This window comes from Cataglyphis hispanica, chromosome 1 (assembly GCF_021464435.1).
Source record: "Cataglyphis hispanica isolate Lineage 1 chromosome 1, ULB_Chis1_1.0, whole genome shotgun sequence".
Taxonomy (NCBI): Eukaryota; Metazoa; Arthropoda; class Insecta; order Hymenoptera; family Formicidae; genus Cataglyphis; species Cataglyphis hispanica.
Window position 1 is genome coordinate 14,096,907 of NC_065954.1, and position 19,426 is coordinate 14,116,332.

Below are 19,426 nucleotides of genomic sequence, written 5' to 3' on the forward strand. Positions count from 1 at the left end.
AGAAATCAAAATTAGCTTAGATAAAATTATAATATTGAGAATCGACAATCAATAAAACTTATATCCTTATTAAGTTCTAACTATTTATTAAAATTAAATGTAAATACCGCATGCTAAAGTCAATTGCCAGATAAATCTTGATAATGATAAGTGAAACATCGATCGGGAGACATTACGAATTCTTCCTGCTTCAGCTCAACATGGTATCAGAGTTTATATCGTGTCGTGCAAACGTACTCCATGGCATGCATCATTGAACTTCTTTATGTAACTTGTGAAAAATACGATATAAGCAATTTTTAAGGTGATCAACCCATTACCCAAAATCGCAAGCACATTATGGGAAGATACGTGTACGCAGGCTCGGGAGCTTGTTAGAAACGTCTCTGGGCAAACGTTTAAAACTAAAAGAAAGAAAGAAAAAGATAATCCAGAAAGAGAGAAAAAAGCATGCACGTTACGATACGTGCGGATCACATGAAAAGCAAAGCTGGCGAGCTTCTCGCGCGACTTCGCTGTGATGTCGTCGAAATCATCGAGACATTTTTTTCTTCTTTTAATACGAAAGAGAGATCAGCTTTTCACAATCACCGAAATATGAGATTCATAAAGAAACATTCTCTCTTCGATTAATTAAAAAAGATCGCAAACTCACTGCTATATTTTTGACAAGAAACATCTTTTCGCAGGAGCCGAGGTGGCAAAGCAATTCCTGATGGAAAAAAAAAAAATTGCGCACATTGAGAGACTATTAAATATAATTACAGCACGTGTCTTATCTCATTCCGCGATGTTTAATCAGACGTTATCGCGCAGTCGAAGTCACGCGATTAGAAAATGTTTGAAGGTACATACGGTTCGAGTTAATTATGCGACGAGGATTCTCTATCGTTCTTCTCGCAGTTGACGACAACTCGCAAGATGTTTCGATACAAATATTCCTGGATAAGAAACTCGGAACCGTACGGAGGAGCAGATCGAGCAGAAAGCCAAGATGTTGATGCACATACGCGGAAAGGGACACAAGGGATAGCAAAGAGCTTTAAGAGAAGGGGACCAGGTATGGTCTAAACAAGTGAGATATAAATATATTATGAGCTTTCACGCGGCATTCGGTAGAAATTGGAACGATTTCAAATTTAGAGTTATGCTGATCGTCAATTCTGTCGATATATTGTAACTATATATTTTAACCTTATCGTTGTTTATTGTTTCATGCTTTACGCGAAATAATCGTAAATGTCAGACTCGCCAAAGAGTTACTTTGATGCATGTCGACATCGTCACGTGATTCCTCACACAATCGATAACGATTCATTGCACATGTATAATATAGATTACGTGGAAAAAAAACGACTGAAACATCTTAGCACAATTGGTTTTTTTAATCCATGTGGAATATGAAAGTTAAATTATGTATGTATATCGATCGTGAATAAGTGGTGGATAAATGCAAATGGCTATACATCCTTTACTTAAATTGTCTTCTTCCGACATAATCTGCTGAAATAAGGTTCAATCGTTTGAATTTCAAATAGAAAATTCGTTGGATATTAATCTTGAGTTAATAATACTTGGACTTGCAATTTTCAGAAAATTTTCTATTATAGCCAATATATACCATTCACATTGTTTAATCTAATATAGTTTTGATGATACTATATTACAAAAAAAAAAAAGAAAGAAAAATTCAAGCGCGGTTTAAATAAACATCAACCAATCACGGACAATAGCAATCGCAACTCTGAATTTTTTAAAGATGTCTATAATCTAAACCGCTGTTTAGTCGCTGTCGCAATAAACAAGTAACTGCAGTTGACCATTCGTTAATCTAAAATCTAAAATTTCTTATTTCTGAGATTGCTAACCGCAAAGCAATTCTCTACTAATGCCGTAAACGAGCATTGCTTCACGAGAAATTTCTTTCAACTACTTATAAGAAAAAAAGAACAATAAATATTAAAATAAAATAGATGAAAAAAAAAGGATGAATTTATATAGCTGCAATAAAGTGTTGAACATTTCAATTAATTGTTTAAATTATTAATTATTTTAGTCGACCAAATTTTTAGACATACACTTTGCTAAAGAAAAGGATCTTTCATTTTCTCAGAAACATCTGATTTTTTTCGTAATCGTTTCAATTTCAAACCATTTGCCATCGTCGAGCTGAAATTTGTCTCGACATACGACATCAAGGATCGTGTATGGTGAGGGGACACTAAACAGGGGGTGTTGTATCAATTTTCTTCGGACAAGTGGATAACGGAAAAATCCATCGTATGTATATGTTATTTGGGGAGATACGGCAGTGATAGCCGGGGGGGAGGGGGGGGGTTGTTATCGTGTGATCGAGAAAAGGTACGGGGCGAGGATGGATCACGAAAAACAAAAGACTTACGGCGTCTGCCACGAGGTGTGCGGGCGGGAGGGCTGCCTGCAAGTGTCCACTCTTCAGCAGGGGGTCGGCGAGGCCTGCCACGCTGGCGTGTAAGGGGCTCGGATGGAGAGGATGATGTGGGGTTGTAAGGTGGGCCGTGGATAGGAGCGGGTGCCCGTGAGAAGCGGCGAAGGCCGAGGACGAGGGGTGAGCCGCGAAGGGCGAGGTCGCCAAAGTTTGGGTGTTCAGCGAGGGCGGGGCGGGCCCGGCAGCGGGCGCGGGCAATGGTAATACTGTACTTACGTCCGAGTGGGCGGGCACCGCGTAATTACCCTGGATGGTGTAGGCTTGCCCACCAGCCAGGATCACTGGCCCACCGACTTGGGGTTTGGGGCGATAAGGGATCGTGGCACCTTTGGGAGGGGACTGAAACAGAAAGAAACATACGCACGAGTGCGAATACACCAATCGGACCATTACAGGTTTGGTACGGCGTCATTAACAAAGAATGATCCTTTTATTCTATTAAAGTCCAGAATGATGTAATGTCAATTTGCGTTCAGAAAAGACTCAAAAAGCTTGCTTCAGTTGAGAAGCTTGTAAATAATTTAAATATATTAAATATATAAAAAATTTGTTATGTACTAGTACTATTTTATGGACTTTAATAGATTGACCTAGTTCATCATAGTTCGACAACATTGTAAATTATTCAAATTTGTGTACATTCAAAGTGAATCGATTATAGTATGCTAAATATATTCAAATCTTGATACCATTGCTATTCATCATTAATAATCATGTAAGGAATTTTATAAATACATTTGGAATATTTGAATTACTGACATTCTAAATAATTCTACAATTCTACAAAAGTATTTTTGACTATTAGTCGCTCCAAAAAGTAACTTTTTTATAAACAATGTGATTCTAAAGCACAAACTATGACAACACTAGAATAGTCGGGCCATGTATAATACGTACCTCTAGCATAACGCAACAGATATGATATATGCACTGCGTGATCGCCTCGCTGGTACCAGATATGGTTACTGCACGTTCCGTCGAATTAGGCAGCATCTCGGAAGCGACTTGGATGGAGGCACCGGTGACCTCCCGAATCTCCTTGATCTTAGAACCACCCTTGCCAATCAAAGAACCGCATTGCGAAGCAGGGACGATCAGTCTGAGCGTGATTGGTGGCCTCGACACACCGCCGCCACCGCCAGCACCACCGCCCTGCATGTCGTGGAATTGGGAGCACCATTCCTCAAACTTCTTGCATATCAGCGTGAACGCCTTGAAGATCGAGTTCGTTGGCCCGGTGACGGTCACTATCCGCTCTGGGCAGGAACCGTCGGAGATGTTGATTTTCGCGCCGGACTGCAGACCGAAAAAAGAATATTATCGATCATATATACAATAAAATGTTTTTGGTCTCGAATATTATAATAAATAATCAATGTCTCTTATTTTGACAGATTAAATTAGTGTAATGAGATGAGCAGAAAACAGACATGTGGGAGATGTGCAAATTTATCTGTCCTTAATATCGTGAAAGTCCGACTGCTAGGCCGTAATAATAATTTACATGCTTTCGTGCAGAGTATTATCTTTTGACATGACATTACGCATACACGCGACTCTTATTTTTCCTCGTCAAAAAATACATGTACGTCTTATAACAAGAATGTAATTGATACTTGCCTCTTCACGGAACCTCTTGACGATCTCTCCTTTTTTCCCGATAATGCTACCAACTTCCTGTAATAAAATAAGAAATTATATTAGTTTTTGATGTCATTCTCGTATACTTCTTTTTCGTTATATACTAAACTTGATAACGCTTACTTCATTAACCATGTTTTAAATTTTGCAGAAATTCGTGGATTTATTAGAAATAAGCTTATAAAACATATAATAAATTGCCAAATTTGCCATTATAAATTGATAAATACAATTACACTTGGTCAATCGATAATGTGTGAACGATAATCGCAGAAAATATTTTCCTTATATTACAAGCAGATGTTTAATTCTACTAAATCTGATATCTTGTATATCAACCGATCAGTGTGTACGTATCAGGTAGATACATGAGACTATGCGAAATGAATAGCAAAATTGATATGACAGGTTTATAGTTAGCATCAGATATATAAGTAGCTGATGTCCATTTTCAGACTTCACGTCTGCCCTGACACTGTCTGACCTCAAGATAATGTCACTGTTAGGCCACTGAGAGACTGGCATAGTAGGTATATTCCTGCGCTCTATCTAAACTTAGAAAATGCCTCCCGGATGAAATGCCAACGTATCTTAGACGTTGAGTTTCACATAATTCACGTTTAAGTTTATCGTTCTCTCGAGTCAGTTGGAAGAATCAAAGTTTCGTCGCGTATGAAAAGAAGCGCTCATCTTATTCATTATCTCGGCGCATTTTATCAAATTCAAGATCGCGCTGCAATAAAATCGCCAACTTGCAAATACATCTCGCGAATGCTCTCAACCTTAATCAGATTTACACGCTTACGATAGCCGTTGCTGGAAGCGAGCGTGAGTAAATCGGTGACGGTAGTCGCGAATTTCTATTGACGCGCACGAGATCGGGCAAGCGTCATCGTCGACGAATTAGATGCACGCCGAGAGGCAAATATAGCCGGAACAAGAAGACAGCGAGACGATGAGCGAGGAGAAGGTTTGGCGATTCGCCAACCACGAGGGTCACCGACAAATCGGCGAAATTGCAAATCCTCGAGAGATCAGATCGCGTCGGGCTACATTATCAATCCAACGGGCAGGACGTGGTAGCTTCTCCGTGCGGATGCTGCCACCCGAGAGAGGGAGAGAGAGAGAGAGAAAAGAGCTATGTATAGCCACGGTTCCACCGGTCAATACTTTGAGTGCGCACAGCCTACTTTTATGAGATAAGATTAAAAGAGAGTTTTCCGATATTGCGTCCTACTTCTGTAAATACCGCATTGTCGTAAAAGAGGCGGAAAATAGCGAATAATATAGTGACAAAGAACTAAAAAATTCATTGTATTCGTTGCATTTAATGCGTTAAATGATGTTTTGATTGGAAAAACGCAGCAGCGAGACGAAACGTCGTAAATAGAAAATAAAATAAGCAACAAGTGGTGAACGACAGAAGAAATTATCGACAACGATTTCGTTATCGCATTTATCATTAAGGCTAATCTACTTCGAAAGAAATAGAGATAGTATAAGGTTGAGAGAATTTTTGGAATTGATTCTACGATCGCGGACTAGAACGGGATTTTCGGAAACTCGCGAGTATGGACCGCCGGTTGGATGACAGTCCTGGCTGCAGTCCAGCGCATCTCGCTGGAGTCTAGGAATTTGTCGAAAAAAACTCAAAAGGAGAATAGCGCGAATCGATAAAGAAATGCATCCCTCCGCTCGATTCGAAGATATTAATCGTGACATCTCTCGTGACAACTGGATACAACCGGCGAAGCTGAACGAGGGAGAGATCGATACTACGTGGCTGAGAGACGAAAAGAAAATATTGGGATTTAGAAGTTTGGCTACTGGTAGATAAGCTCAAGTCTGGACTGGAGCCAAATACTTACGCCATAGCAATATCGCGAGATCGGAGAGACACGGCCATGACATTGTTCAAAACGAAACAATGACTACGAATTTCGCGTAAGATGAAAACTAATGGAATCGATGCAATAATATTCATAAAAAAAATTCTTTCCGCTATTGAGGGATCGATGCAAAAAAATAAATAATTATAATTTTCGAATCACAAGACCATTGTGATCTTTCGTTTTCAACTCGACAATAATTGTAAGAACTATTAATAAGAATTTATTCACTTCTTCATAAAATTTGACGGTTAGTTTATTTATGTATTAGTTTACGAAAACGCACCTATCCTCTCTGTATCGCGAGATGGAGTTTACGGAACAAATATCGTTCCGTATCGGAAGGATAATGAAATCGTGATAATTCGCGATGCACCGGCAGATTGGCTTTCGGCCCTGGCCGGTGTCCAGTCTGTCCCAGAAGACTACAGTCTAGGCAGCAGACATAATGCCATCCCGGCCAAAAATGCGGCCAGACGTATTTATTTCGCGCGAAAGAGGCTACTCGACTATCCGTTTACCGATTTGCGAAGCTTCCAAAACGAGTGTTGCAATACGCGGCGTTGGTGAGATGAGTAAAGTGCTAATAAACGTCATCGCAAAATTATGCGTTTAGAATCATTGTTTGCAAAACGATGACCCGAAGACACGCAATGTTCACTTCACGAGCACTTCTTCACTTGGCGTCTAAAGAAAGATTTATCGCATTGAAATTATTATAAATACATTACAAAAGTATAATTATAAAACTGGAAAATGTACAAAAATAAAAAATGCACAATAACATAATATATAAATAAGCATTAAAGAATCAGATGTATCTTAAGGACGTATGTGACATATGTGACGTATGTGACATGTGAAAAATTGACAGAAACATGAAAATTTCGTAGGCTGTTATACTATTTCTTTTGAATATTTGTGTAAAATCTGAGCAAAATTTTCATAACGCTTTGAAAATTATTTAAGTTTAAAGTTACTATTGATTCTCTTACGGAAAATCGCGTAGCACTTATTAACAAATTTGACAAGAAAAAAACATTATCAACGAAATAAAAATTATATATTAAGAAAACTCTAATAAATATTTGTGCTAAAACTTAATTTAGATTAATTTACTCGTTTAAAAATTAATTATTAAAAATTGTAAAAAGAATATTACCTCTCTCTCTCTCTCTCTCTCTCTCTCTCTCTCTCTGCAAATTATTCGGTTTTTTTTCTTGTAATTGATTTCAGAAGATATTCGTGATCAAAAGTTTTTGTCATAAATTAAGAAAAATATAATTACTATTTTTTTTTTTTTTACAAAAACGTGAAAAATATTATTTTGTGATACTTTAATTTTTTTTATAATCCGGACTTATTTATTTAACTTTTCAAAGAATATAAACGTAATAAATGTTTTTTTCTTTTTTAATTTTAACAGTTTTTTGCTACTATTGTACAGCCAAAACATCCTTAAATTTAGTTTAGCGTGTAAAATATAAACATTATTTTCAAATTTATATATGAAAAAAATTAATCCGCAAGAAATGAGCTGCGTGATCTTCTAATTGGATTACTTTTTATTTATGATCCAGCGTTCGTGATAAATGTACGTAATTAGCAAGATCCCGTTCGTGTCTATCGTTGATTTTCAAGTGAGAGTTGATTTCATCCCGCTGTAACTAAATGTAAACAACTCGAAAAAAAAAAAAAAAAAACAAAAAGAAACATAAACGTCGGCGAAGGTATACGTCATGACATCGTTGGCACCATCTCGTCGAGAACAACACGGTTGTGTGTGTGTGTATGTGTGTGTATAATGAGATTTGTCAGGCAAATATTTTCCCGTATAACGGAGAACGGGATTCATTTAGGTTCCATCAGAGACAGGTACGATTGAAATGTTTGACAGCGCATTGGAAAATCCTGGAAAAGAGCGACTCGTGCATCGATAAAGTAAAGAGAGATCGAATCTTAGTCGCGTGGCCGGGTATCGTTCAAATCTACAGAAATATGCAATAATTTTTATATCGCACTTTAGCACGAACTCCGTAATATAAATTTCTTTCGCGTTTTACGCGGTTTTATTTCTTATAAAATTCATAAACTTTTAAAAATCCTAATACCATCTCTTTCTCTCTTTGCAAATTTTATCATACACACACATATCATGTATGAAAATTTTAATCGCATAAACATAAAATGGCAAGAATCGAAATGGAGTTGTTAAAGAAACTGCCGTACACTAGAAAAGGCATTAATAGCGTTTTGTAAAACTCTTGGCAAGAGCGTACTATCGCCGGAGCGAAAAGATCCCGTACGTCGAAAGGGACATCGGACGTCTAGCTAACGCAATTAATTACCGAGACGGCGGACATTAATTACTCGTGCTACGACAAGCGATATTGCACCTCCTGCAGAATAATTAATTACAAGCAGAAACGGTGGTAAGTGACGTGTGCCTAGAACGAGGGTAGAACGACTACCGACACAGGCTAAATAAACTTTGACACTTGTCCCGCGTAAAAGGCCAGCTCCGCAGCGATTTTTTTCACGAGAAATTCCGCTTCGCGATAATCTTGCATAAATGACGTAATCACATATGTATCGCACTAAATTACGTTCAAGAGAAACTTTCACTCTCGAATCGCAATTTTTTCCCGCAGGATAAGAGAATAGAATATTTATTATTTTTTTTTCATTTTTATTCATTCGTAGAACTCGCAATTAATCACGAAATATATATTCATTAATCTGACTATAATCGCGTAATTTCCGAGATGAAAGAGGCGTTATTGTCAATCTTCAAGATTGAAGATTAAGAGCTCATAATAGGATGACATAGGATGAAATTGCTGATTGTTACAATTAAATTTGATTCAAGATGTAATATCTCAGACAGAGATAACCATAATATGCCCCTTCCTTTCTTTCCAGGCAGAGAAAGAGAGAGAGAGAGAGAGAGAGAGAGAGAGAGAGTTAAAACGCATATCGCAAATTACTTTTGCCAATAACCACGAATGCTCTCTCTATCATTGTAGAATTAAAAGGTTTGTGCAATCGTGCAATGGCCCTTTACGCTCCATTCTTCAACATGATTTTTTTCAATAATTATCCTTTCTTTTAATCCGTAAATCCAACAATTGGAATTCCGCAGAAGCTCTCTCTCTCTCTCTCTCTCTCTTTCTCTCCTTTACTTCTTTTTAATAAATATTTTTATAAGAATCAAAAAGATATAAAATTATAAAAAAAAGATAAAATTATCAAAAAATGAACAGATCCGCATATAGAATTTTCAATATAATCCGCAAAAGTCATATAATTTCAATGCTTCGTCGCTAAATAATTCTCGATCATTTTCAATGGAATTCATATACGCAATTTTATCAAAGCAAAAATGCTTTTAAATTATTAAAAATTATAAGATCTTGATCCAATTCTATCATTGCAAATTTGATATGACAAAATTAATTCCGAGCAAATGTCCACTTCAATGTAACGCAAATTTGATGAAACGCTGAATATGCTGATAGTTTAAAACACGAAATGCTACTAGATTACGATAAATGTGTCAATTTTTTATAATTCATAAAATTTTCATAAACATAGACAAAAATTCATCTCAAGATCTAGCCAAATGTATATAGTGCGCTGCCAAATTTTCTGCAGTGCAAAAAAAATTCGCCAGTTATATGACACAGCGGAGACTAGCGTAGGGTTTACGCGAGAAACATCAAATTCTTGGCAACACATCAAACACTCTTCGAGATACATTGTGTGCCTCGTGCTCAGTCGACGATGCAAATTTCCGATGAGAAAATTTAGAATAATGTTTTTCTCGAAGAACCGACGAGACATTTTGCTCCACGTTTAGCGCAAAAGAATCGTGTAACTCGTAATGACGAATGATTTTAAGTTACCTTGACATTGGCATTATATCACAGGTGATGTCGGTTATTTAATCCTTAAACGCGATTAGTCGAAGTCTTATTTTCACAAAATAACGATCCTGATATATATAATAACGTAAAAACAGCGCGTTAATATATTTATTTCAGACTCTTATTTTGCACGTTAAAAATTAGATTGACATTGTCAATGACTACATTTACACGTCATCTTTAATTGGGTTCGATAATATCTGTGATTCTTAAATTATCCAATCACAGTCATTTCATTCTTCAGAGGAATAATTGTGATTGAGCAATTTTAAAACTACAAATGTTATTAAATCAGATTACAGATGACGCATAAACGTAGTCGTAGTCAGTGAAATAATCGATGAACGAGAAAAAGAAAGTTTTAATTTTTTGTATTTTACGGATTATATGGCTACGTAAGTCTAGCTTTTCTATTTCAATAAAGAAGTTGCGTTGCGTTGCCAAAGGAAACAATGTGTCGAAAACGGTCGGCCTCTCGTAAATAATACAATGGTAATTGTCAAAAGGAGAACGTAGTAAATCACGGGGAGAAGAGAGAAAACGCGAATGACCGTGTCTGAGATTTGTTGTTGCCACGCCAGCGTGAGTTATTGTGTCTCCTTGTCGGAAGATTGCGATGGATCGACAGGTCATCACGTAGTTTAAAGCAACGACAGATATACACATGCATTTTTTTTTATCATCGCGTCGATAGCAGTAGTTTCGAAACGCATCAAATATTTGGTGTCGACACAATTCTAGAATTCTCTGTAAAAAATGGCCGACGCGTGCTTGATGATTTTTAAAATATGCGTTTCAGGAGAAATCGTATTCGAAAACACGATAAATGTAATATATGGATTTATATTTTCAACAAACGCGTGTGGCCCCCTCCCCTCTCCTTCTCAGAGAAGCGATATCAGTTGATGTTCTGTGAAAGGCTGTTTGATATGACGAGATTTCGAACACACATGCACATATTTCCGCCCTCGATTATGCATTATCTTATTCTACTTCTCTAATTTCACAGAGTGTCACGCGAGTAATCATCTCAAATGGTAATATATATATAAATCCACTAATTTCAATCATCCAACAATGGCAAAAAATTAAAAAAAAAACATTAATTATCTCTCGCACGCAAAATTTAATTTCATATACAAAACTCAATCGAAACGTTCTTAGGTGAACGGGAAAAATCGTATGAACCGAGTGTATAAATAAAGTTATAAAATACTCGATGACCGATCAATGAAAATGTCAATTTAAACTCGATTAAAGTGTATCATAGAGCGTAATTCGACACAACTTACTTTGCCCTGCATAATCAGGCGAATGGTCAGGGTGACCGACGGATCATCGTTCAGCACCGGCTTGTTGTCCATACCGTCCATCGCGTGGTTACGGATCCTGCGGTTTCGATGAGATATCTTCTCGGTACTTGCGGAGGGAAAGGAGGAGGGCGAGGAGGACAGGGGAAAGGTTAGGCGAGTGATTTTGATCGGGGGAGTCTCGGGGGACGTGCTTCTCAAGCGTTCCCAGGTATTCTCGGTCCTTGTACTGAAATCAGAGAGAAACGTTCAGATTAAGAAATCCGTACAGATATCTTTTCTTTTTTTTTTTTCCTTTATCTATTTCGTAGAATGTGCTTTCACAATTTTCTGAACGGGAAAGGAAGAAACTTGGAGTAATCTCGTCGGGGAAAATTCGATTAACGTCGCTCGTATTTTGAAAAGATAATAAAAAGGAAATGAATCCGATAAAATATCTGTAAACTTGAACTTTATATGACGCGTGAGCTGTGCCGCCGTCGTCGGAATCTATTTATCAGAGCGTTGAATTTAGAAATAAATTGCTCGGAGCAAAATTAGCATGACAATAGCGCGCGGCCAAACAGCTGACGAGGCGCGGCGATTCCGGGAATGCGATACATCGCTGTATTAAACTTGGGCTATCAGTCTGTTGGAAAATTACTAAAATGCATACCTGGATCTATGAAACTATATAAAATTGATCCGCATGTTATATACGCTAGAGTATTAGAGTGCGGCATTGGATATCGTTAGATGACATTCGGTGGTCAAAGATGTCGAGCGTGCCCGTTTCGCTAATATCGTGAAAGTTTCACAAATGTAATAAAAAAATTCAGCTTATGAAGATAAGAAGATAATGGAAGATAATAGAAGATTGTTACTTATTTCGAAACCGATGGGATCGAGTAAATAATTTCTCGTTTCACGGTCAATTTTCATTTTGGCGCGATACATTTTCGCTCGGGCAGCGAAATTAAAGTTTACCTTCCGAAACACAAAGAAAAGAAGGGGGTCCGCGATTTTTCGGAAATACCTCGCTTTTTCGTGGATTGCGAAAAATTTCCTAAACAAAGATACAGACATGTTTACAAAGAAAATATATTCGCATGTATAAAAAACGCAAGTTTTTCATGAGAATTTCCGATTCTTCGCACATACTTAGATATCGTCATAATGTAATAGAATTAGGTGATAAAAAAATTCTTTTCCTATTTTCTAATTGTAGGTGCTCATGCGGCATATTATCTCTTGCGGTATTATTTTCCAATCGACTATAACGTTAATTATAGCCACTGGCGATCGATAGGCTGCTGGAAACCTGGCCCAAAGAGAGGTTCACCCGAGATATTCTGTTCCCTCTCTAAGGGAAGGAGGCCTATAACCGCGCCTCTCCTTTCCTCTTCCACATCCCCCTTCTCTTCAATAAGAGGGGGGGCCCCTACGAGCGCGGCACAAGACAGGTTTGCTCTCTCGGATCCGTTAGGAACTGCACAGAACGCGTTTCTTGATCATGCACATTTTATTTCTCTCACGCACGCGCGGGAAGAGAGAAAGAGAGAGGAGGGAGAAGAAAATTATTGGCGTCAAAATTTTCCGTTACGCGTCTCCGGCAAAGAAATCAAATGCGTTTGCAATGAAAAAAAAAAGAAAAAAAGAGTATAACGTTTTTAAAATTGCTAATTTTTATTTTTACTTCGATTTTCAGATCGCGATCTTAAAAATGACTCGACGCATTATATCTGAAGGGCATCTTTGTCCGAAATATTTGACAAGATATAGTACTTCTACGATGTAATTACGGTGTAAAATGCTACGATACGAGCTGATACGAATGTGTAACGTAAATTCTATAGATCTTGAACTTGACGAGCATTGATTCCACATGACTCAAATGTTTGCAGAACGGACGGACCTGTGTGTATAATATACGGTATAAATGAAAGACCTCTAACGTCGCGGAGAGACATGACGTGTTTTCTAGACTGGAGTACGTTTATCGTGTTTCACGGACAGCTTTGCGCAAAAGTTTACACGATCACTTTGCTCGCAAAGTGCAACTTTTTAAGCGAGTTTTGCCGCGTTCACTTCGCCATTGTCATATATTAGCTTTATATCCGCAAGTGCGACAAGATTTCCATTTTATTTTACTTAATTATCCTCCTCCTCCCTCTATGATTACAATTCTGTGTATCCAATTTATTGCAAAAAAAGCTCTTTTCATTTATATATATATATATATATATTTTTTTTTTATCTTAATTACTTCAATTTTGTAATTTATAATTATCACTGGATTTTTTTCGATGCAAACATTAATGATATATATTTGTCATTTAAATATAAATAATAAAAAAACTCCAAAGATAATAAACAAAAATTAGAAAGGCCAAAGGAAGCAATTAACGGATGTCAGCAACATATAAACAGATTAAAAAAAAATCCACGCGCGAGACATATTTAATAAATTCAAGAACTAAAGTACTACTATATAAATTAACAAAATGTAAATTATAAAATGTAATTCTTTATTTTATTAAATATCTCGCATGGTTTTCTTTTTTAATTAATTCTATGTTACTGTCGTCCGTTAATCGCTCCTTTCGCCTTTTGTAATTTTCACTTGTCATTTTAATTTATACGAGAAAATATACATCGATTTACACACCCAACTATATTGCATAAAGTATGTCGCGAGTGTGGGAAACGTTGTATGCGAGAGTATTTAGGAGAGAAACGGAGTATATTATAGGCTCTCGCTATCTCTCGTATCGGCCACGCGGACTACCGTGTCGTTTCGCTCTGCTGCAATTCTCCTCCGCGATGCAATTGGACTGTGGAATTTAGTGCAATCTGCGTTCCGTTATGCGTGCGTTTAACATAAGTGGACGTTTAACAACGAGCGCGCACTTCTCGATTATTTATTTCAAACTTGTCCGCGACTCGAGACGAGATATAAAGTGCCCGGGTCAACGCACGCACAATTGCCGAAGCCGACGGTCCAAGTGACACACGAGCGAATTCGCATCATCTTTAATACTTCTCTCCCTCTCAAATCGTGCACGTTGCCAACACTAATATACGAGATATCAATCGACGGAACGATACGATTCCGGGAGGAAGAGATTTAAATCCGGATTAAAATTCGATATCAATCAAACGGAGGCATTCGGTCAATCGATTTCGCCATATCAACGTTTTTCATTTTATTCAATCTTCACCTCTGAATATTCTCAGCTAATTCACCGCTATTTCGCCGAAATAAAATTAATGTCCGGTCAGGAATAAAATCAGGTAACGCGATTTTCAATTTGTAATTTACGACGCCGATTGTAAACGGTCGATTAAAGCTGCGAGGAAAGATCGAGACGACGAAATTAAAGCCCATGAAAATAATTCATTGAGAATCTATTGTCGATCGACGTGGCGCGAAATCGGAAGGAATCATTAAAAACTTTCGTTCACGTTTTCGGCCCTCCCTTCATTCGCGATTCGAGCAAATTTTAAATCTTCGATCATCCAATTGTCAGTGTGACATAAGAAATAAATGCAATTAATTTTCTTCAAATGCGCAGGTGAAATTTTCATATGAAATAATAGATCAATATCGTGTATCTAAAAATATAATGGAGAAAAATCTTTTTCTCGTGAGAAAATGAATTTTCTATCAAATAAACAACAATCGAATAAAAGAGATATTTTTCGCAATATTTATTTCGCTCCTAATATTTTTCGAAGACGTACCCTTGCGCGTTTGAAAGCCGAAGCACCACATTCTCTGTGTTCTCCAAACACGTGCGTCATCGTAATTTACGTAATTTAAGACATAGACGTGTCTCACACTTACAGAATATTCAATTCGTTAAGACAAACAATATCTACAAGTGCGACAATTATCTTTTTATCCAAAGTTAATCTCATCGTAAAAAATATCGGGAATATCGTCGATTTTTCAGATGTTCACGACGATGTCATCGCACTCGGAAAGCGAGATTCGGGAATATTTCGACGAGAAACGCGTCTGTCGCGATTTTTTTTTCTCCCCCCGAGCATACCGGGTAACGGGTGAGAAAACGGCATTGTTCGCCGACGCCGAGGAACATGCGGCGCGTATCGAGCGCGCGCGGAAGGAGGCACACACGCAGCAGATGCATGCGAGTCGTCGTTCGTTGTCTCGCGCGCGCGACCAGAAGCGCCGGTACAGTCGCGGTAGAAAGTCAACGCCGACCACCTTTTCTTCTCTCTTTCTCTTCTCGATAACGCCTTATCGGAGGCTGTTTGCTGCGACACAAGGCTCGCTGGCACTCTCCCTCTCCCTCTCTCTCTCTTTTTCTTTTTCTCTAAGGGAAGAACGATGCGTTTCGGAATTATTAATTTTTAATTTAACCAGGAGAATCACACAAGAAACGAGATATTTAATCGCAGGTGGACTCGTAATTTTTGAATCGTATCGCCGACATGTAACCCAGCTCGGATACCGGTTACGTGAAGGTTAGCTGAAATTATCATTTCGGCAGATGCTGGTTAAAGTTAGGTAACTGCGTTTCCTCCGCAGAGCCGGACAATAGATAATAAACTGTCGTCAGCGATGAAAATGCAGATATCCGATCAGAGTTGCGAGTCGCAGCTAGATTTTCTTCATCGATCGTTCGATCTGGCAGCGCGCCCGTTCGGCCGCCTCGTATCGACTCGCTGCCAGAATTAGGAGCGCCCTAAGACCACGACTACCACGCGTAGGCCAATGTCGCTATCGACACGTATGGGAGCACGAGACAGAGCTACTTCGCGTCGATACTCACTCGCACTCGAATCGATGTTACGAGAGAAGAGCCGTTCACTGTTCGAGCGCGTGGAGCCGGTGAAGCGTCGCTTTAATCCGCGACGCCATGCGAGAATAAAAGACAGAAAAATGGAGGAGCACATTTTTTTTTTCTTTTCCCTTTTTCGAATCCCTCTCAAACGCGACGGATGTCTCGCAGTATTCGCTTCTTTCATATTTCTCTTTTTTCTCTTTATTAAAGGCACCTAAGGACCGCTCCGCGGTTATCCGCTCGCCAAGTCCCCGAATTCATCTCGGCGGAAGGAAACGCGTTCGGCGCGGCCGATGCGACGGGCGTCGGGAACACGCCGACCGGTGTATTCGCGACGTAATGATGGCGCGCGGAACTCCGGGTACTCGCCTTCATCTACGTCGCCGTCACTCTTCGATCGTCGCGTCGACGACGGGGTGCGGTCGCGTAAACGATTTCTCAAAATTATTTCGCGCCTGTATATATATATATATATATATATATATATATATATATATATATATATAATATACATATACATATGTATATGTATGTACATGTAAAACGATTTACCTAAATGCACAACTACTCAGTTCATCAGGGGGGAGGTACAGGCGGCCTCATCGATGCACACTACACTCGACACGCGGGGGTAGAGGGCTGGGAGGAGGGGTGGCGAGAAGAGAAGGAAGTAAAACACTACACTACGCGACACTTTGCGAAACTGCACCACCTCGGCGGAACGCGATCCTCGTTCTCTCTGCCACGGCCGTGAGACCGCCAGCTCCGTTAACTCCGTTTCCGACGATGCGCGGCGCTACGTGCGTCGCTTTCCGACCAAGTCGCCCGTAAGTGGCGCCGCCTGTGTTTCCCGCCTGCGCGCGCAAATCGCCCCGGCCCGCGGTGTCCCTGGCGGGACGTATGAATTTGTGCGCGCGATCACAAGATTCCAATCCGAGAAGCGAAAATATTCCGACGAATCGAAGTATTATCAATAATATTGTATGGAGGTATTATATATTCTTCCCCCTCCCTTTTTTCAATTCTTAAATTTTTCCAAGTTACTATTCAAGTAGATTGATCTGAAATTTAATCGACAAAAATTTTAAAGAGACGTATAAGAAAATAAAAAATAGACTGTAGAAATGTAAGTAAAGATGGAAGAAAGAGATTTATATACTCTCCCCCTCTTTCTCTGTAATTTTTAAATTTTTCCAAGTTATTATTCAAACAGACTGAATTGAAATTTAATTGACACAGGAACTTTAAGACATATGTGGTGAAAATAGAAAAATAAAATTTAGAAATGAAGATAAAAGTGGAAAGAAAAGAGATTTGTTTTTTACAATATAGAAATATTATAGTTCTCTCATTCTAAAAATTACGAAATCAAAATTATTATTAAGAATTAATAGCAATTTAGTAAAATTCAAATTTGAAAAACAAAAATATTCCGACGGCGTAGAAAAATATTACATATATATTTCCATTTCCTCTCCATTAAAAAATTATTCAAATAGTTTAATCTACAATTTAGTCGAATTTCAGAGAGACGTGCGCAAATATTTATGTATAGAAAATAAAAAAAAATTAGGAATGGACAATTAAAAAGAAAAAAGATAGCAAAAAAAGATATATCTTTTACAATGTGAAATTATTATATTAACTCTATTATAATCTTTTAAATGATTCTCATTTATATTTTAAAATATTAATAAGATTTAATAGCAATGGACATTAATTGTCTTTATAAAATCATGTCTTCTTTAACATAAGATATAAGATATGATATTACTTTAGATTCTAAATTATATAAACAACTTCATTATATATAGGAATTGCATTTTAAGCACTTGTTAAAGAGTTTAAGAAATAAACATATTTGAATGAAAAAGTTTATTTTATATTTCAATCTTTTAGTAATTTCTTTAAAAAGATTTCTTAAATAACTTAATTTTTAACTTGTTCGAATGTATATTTCTTAACGTTTTAATAAAATATGCATAAATATGTATAAAATATGTATAAATTAAAATCCTACCTCGAAATTAATATCCCTTTTTCAAATGCCTAAAAAGATAAGATTTTGATTATTAGAGAATTACTTTAAAAGCTTTTGGAAAAAATATTAAAATTATTAAAATCTTACTATGTATAATGTGTTGAGAGGATTTTTTTACAAATATTTTTACAAAATGTTTAAATTTAGCAATATCTTATCACCTGTTGTAATTTGCATTTATAAGTAAGAGATTTTTAAAATAATAGAAACAATTGTACATTGTTATATTATTAAAAAGATTATCCTACTAATATTTTAATGTAACTTTCCAATTTTCGTTTTGCTTAATCTGCTTATTGTATTTGCGGCTCATGTTTCGCGTAGCATCTAACAGTGGATTATTTCGAGTGTTTCAAACAATTCGATCAAATGCATTAAACGCTACTAATTGCTTCGTATGCTAACGCTACGTTATTCGTGCATGAATCTAACTGACGTTCAACGAAAACTCGATTACCACGTTTACCCCAACTCGTTCTCTCTCTCTCTCTCTCTCTCTCTCTCTCTCTCTCTGGTAATTCAACTTTCCTACGGACTTGAAGGACAGTAAGGACAGTAAATAGGTCGTTTGTCGAAGGCGTAAAAGTGAACGTTATCGAAACTTAATAATGAAAGTAAATCAAAGAACGACACCATCCGACACCATGCGAGTAATCGCGAAACGAGTGACTTGAATTTTTTTTATTAACAAAGCATATTCCATGTCTATGGAAGATATACAGAAATGTATAAATGTCTGATGTTAAAATTTTTTTTTTAGAATGTTTCTCTCACGTCTAAATTGAAGAATAACATCACTCAAAACAATTATATAAATTAAATAAATTGTTTTGTTTAGAGTAGAGCGGAAGAGAGAGAGAGAGAGAGCAAAATAATGATTTTATGTAGAAAAAGATATTTATTTTATATAAAAATATTGTTTCTTGAGCCAATTGTTTACACTCTCTCTTTTCTATTTTCTTTCTCTATGAGTAAAATATTTTTATTTCGAGTAAAATTAATTGATATTTTTGTCTATAAACCGAAGACAATTTAATTTATTTTTCTTATTATTTCTGATTTAAAGAACTTGTACTGTACGTGCTTAAAAAAAAAAAACGCAACAAGTGCGCGATTTCTCAAATGCGTCTGCATAAATATGTCGACTCAACAATCGCAGAAGAGACGATAGTATCCGTTTCTATTATGAATCTAATTTTAAAGTTTGCATCGCATATTCAAACAAAAACAATTTTTTTTCCTATGTTTTTAACTAGATACACAAAGAGCGCAACTTCTTTCCTAGCGATGCTTTTAGAAGGTCGTTTCTCCACCACAGCGGTATGCCGCAGGTACGCAACCGGAAATTTAATTATCATTTTA

At 37.2% G+C, this 19,426-nt stretch overlaps 1 protein-coding gene across 4 annotated transcripts in view; it reads right to left on the bottom strand.

Annotated features, from left to right (window-relative positions):
• The window catches only part of LOC126853883 (poly(rC)-binding protein 3), a 109,896-nt gene that overhangs the window by 30,098 nt on the left and 60,372 nt on the right, over positions 1-19,426 (bottom strand). Inside the window, exons 1-5 of one of the 4 annotated variants that reach the window (XM_050600025.1) lie at positions 16,576-16,813; positions 11,216-11,462; positions 4,088-4,144; positions 3,365-3,763; positions 2,402-2,806 (exon numbers count right to left, since the gene is read on the bottom strand). In XM_050600025.1, coding sequence (XP_050455982.1) covers positions 2,402-2,806; positions 3,365-3,763; positions 4,088-4,144; positions 11,216-11,296 — 942 coding nt within the window. In that variant the 5' untranslated portion in view covers positions 11,297-11,462; positions 16,576-16,813. Of the gene's footprint in view, positions 1-2,401; positions 2,807-3,364; positions 3,764-4,087; positions 4,145-11,215; positions 11,463-16,575; positions 16,815-19,426 lie in introns of those variants that run through there. The other 3 variants (XM_050600001.1, XM_050600017.1, XM_050600007.1) reach the window with 3 other exon arrangements.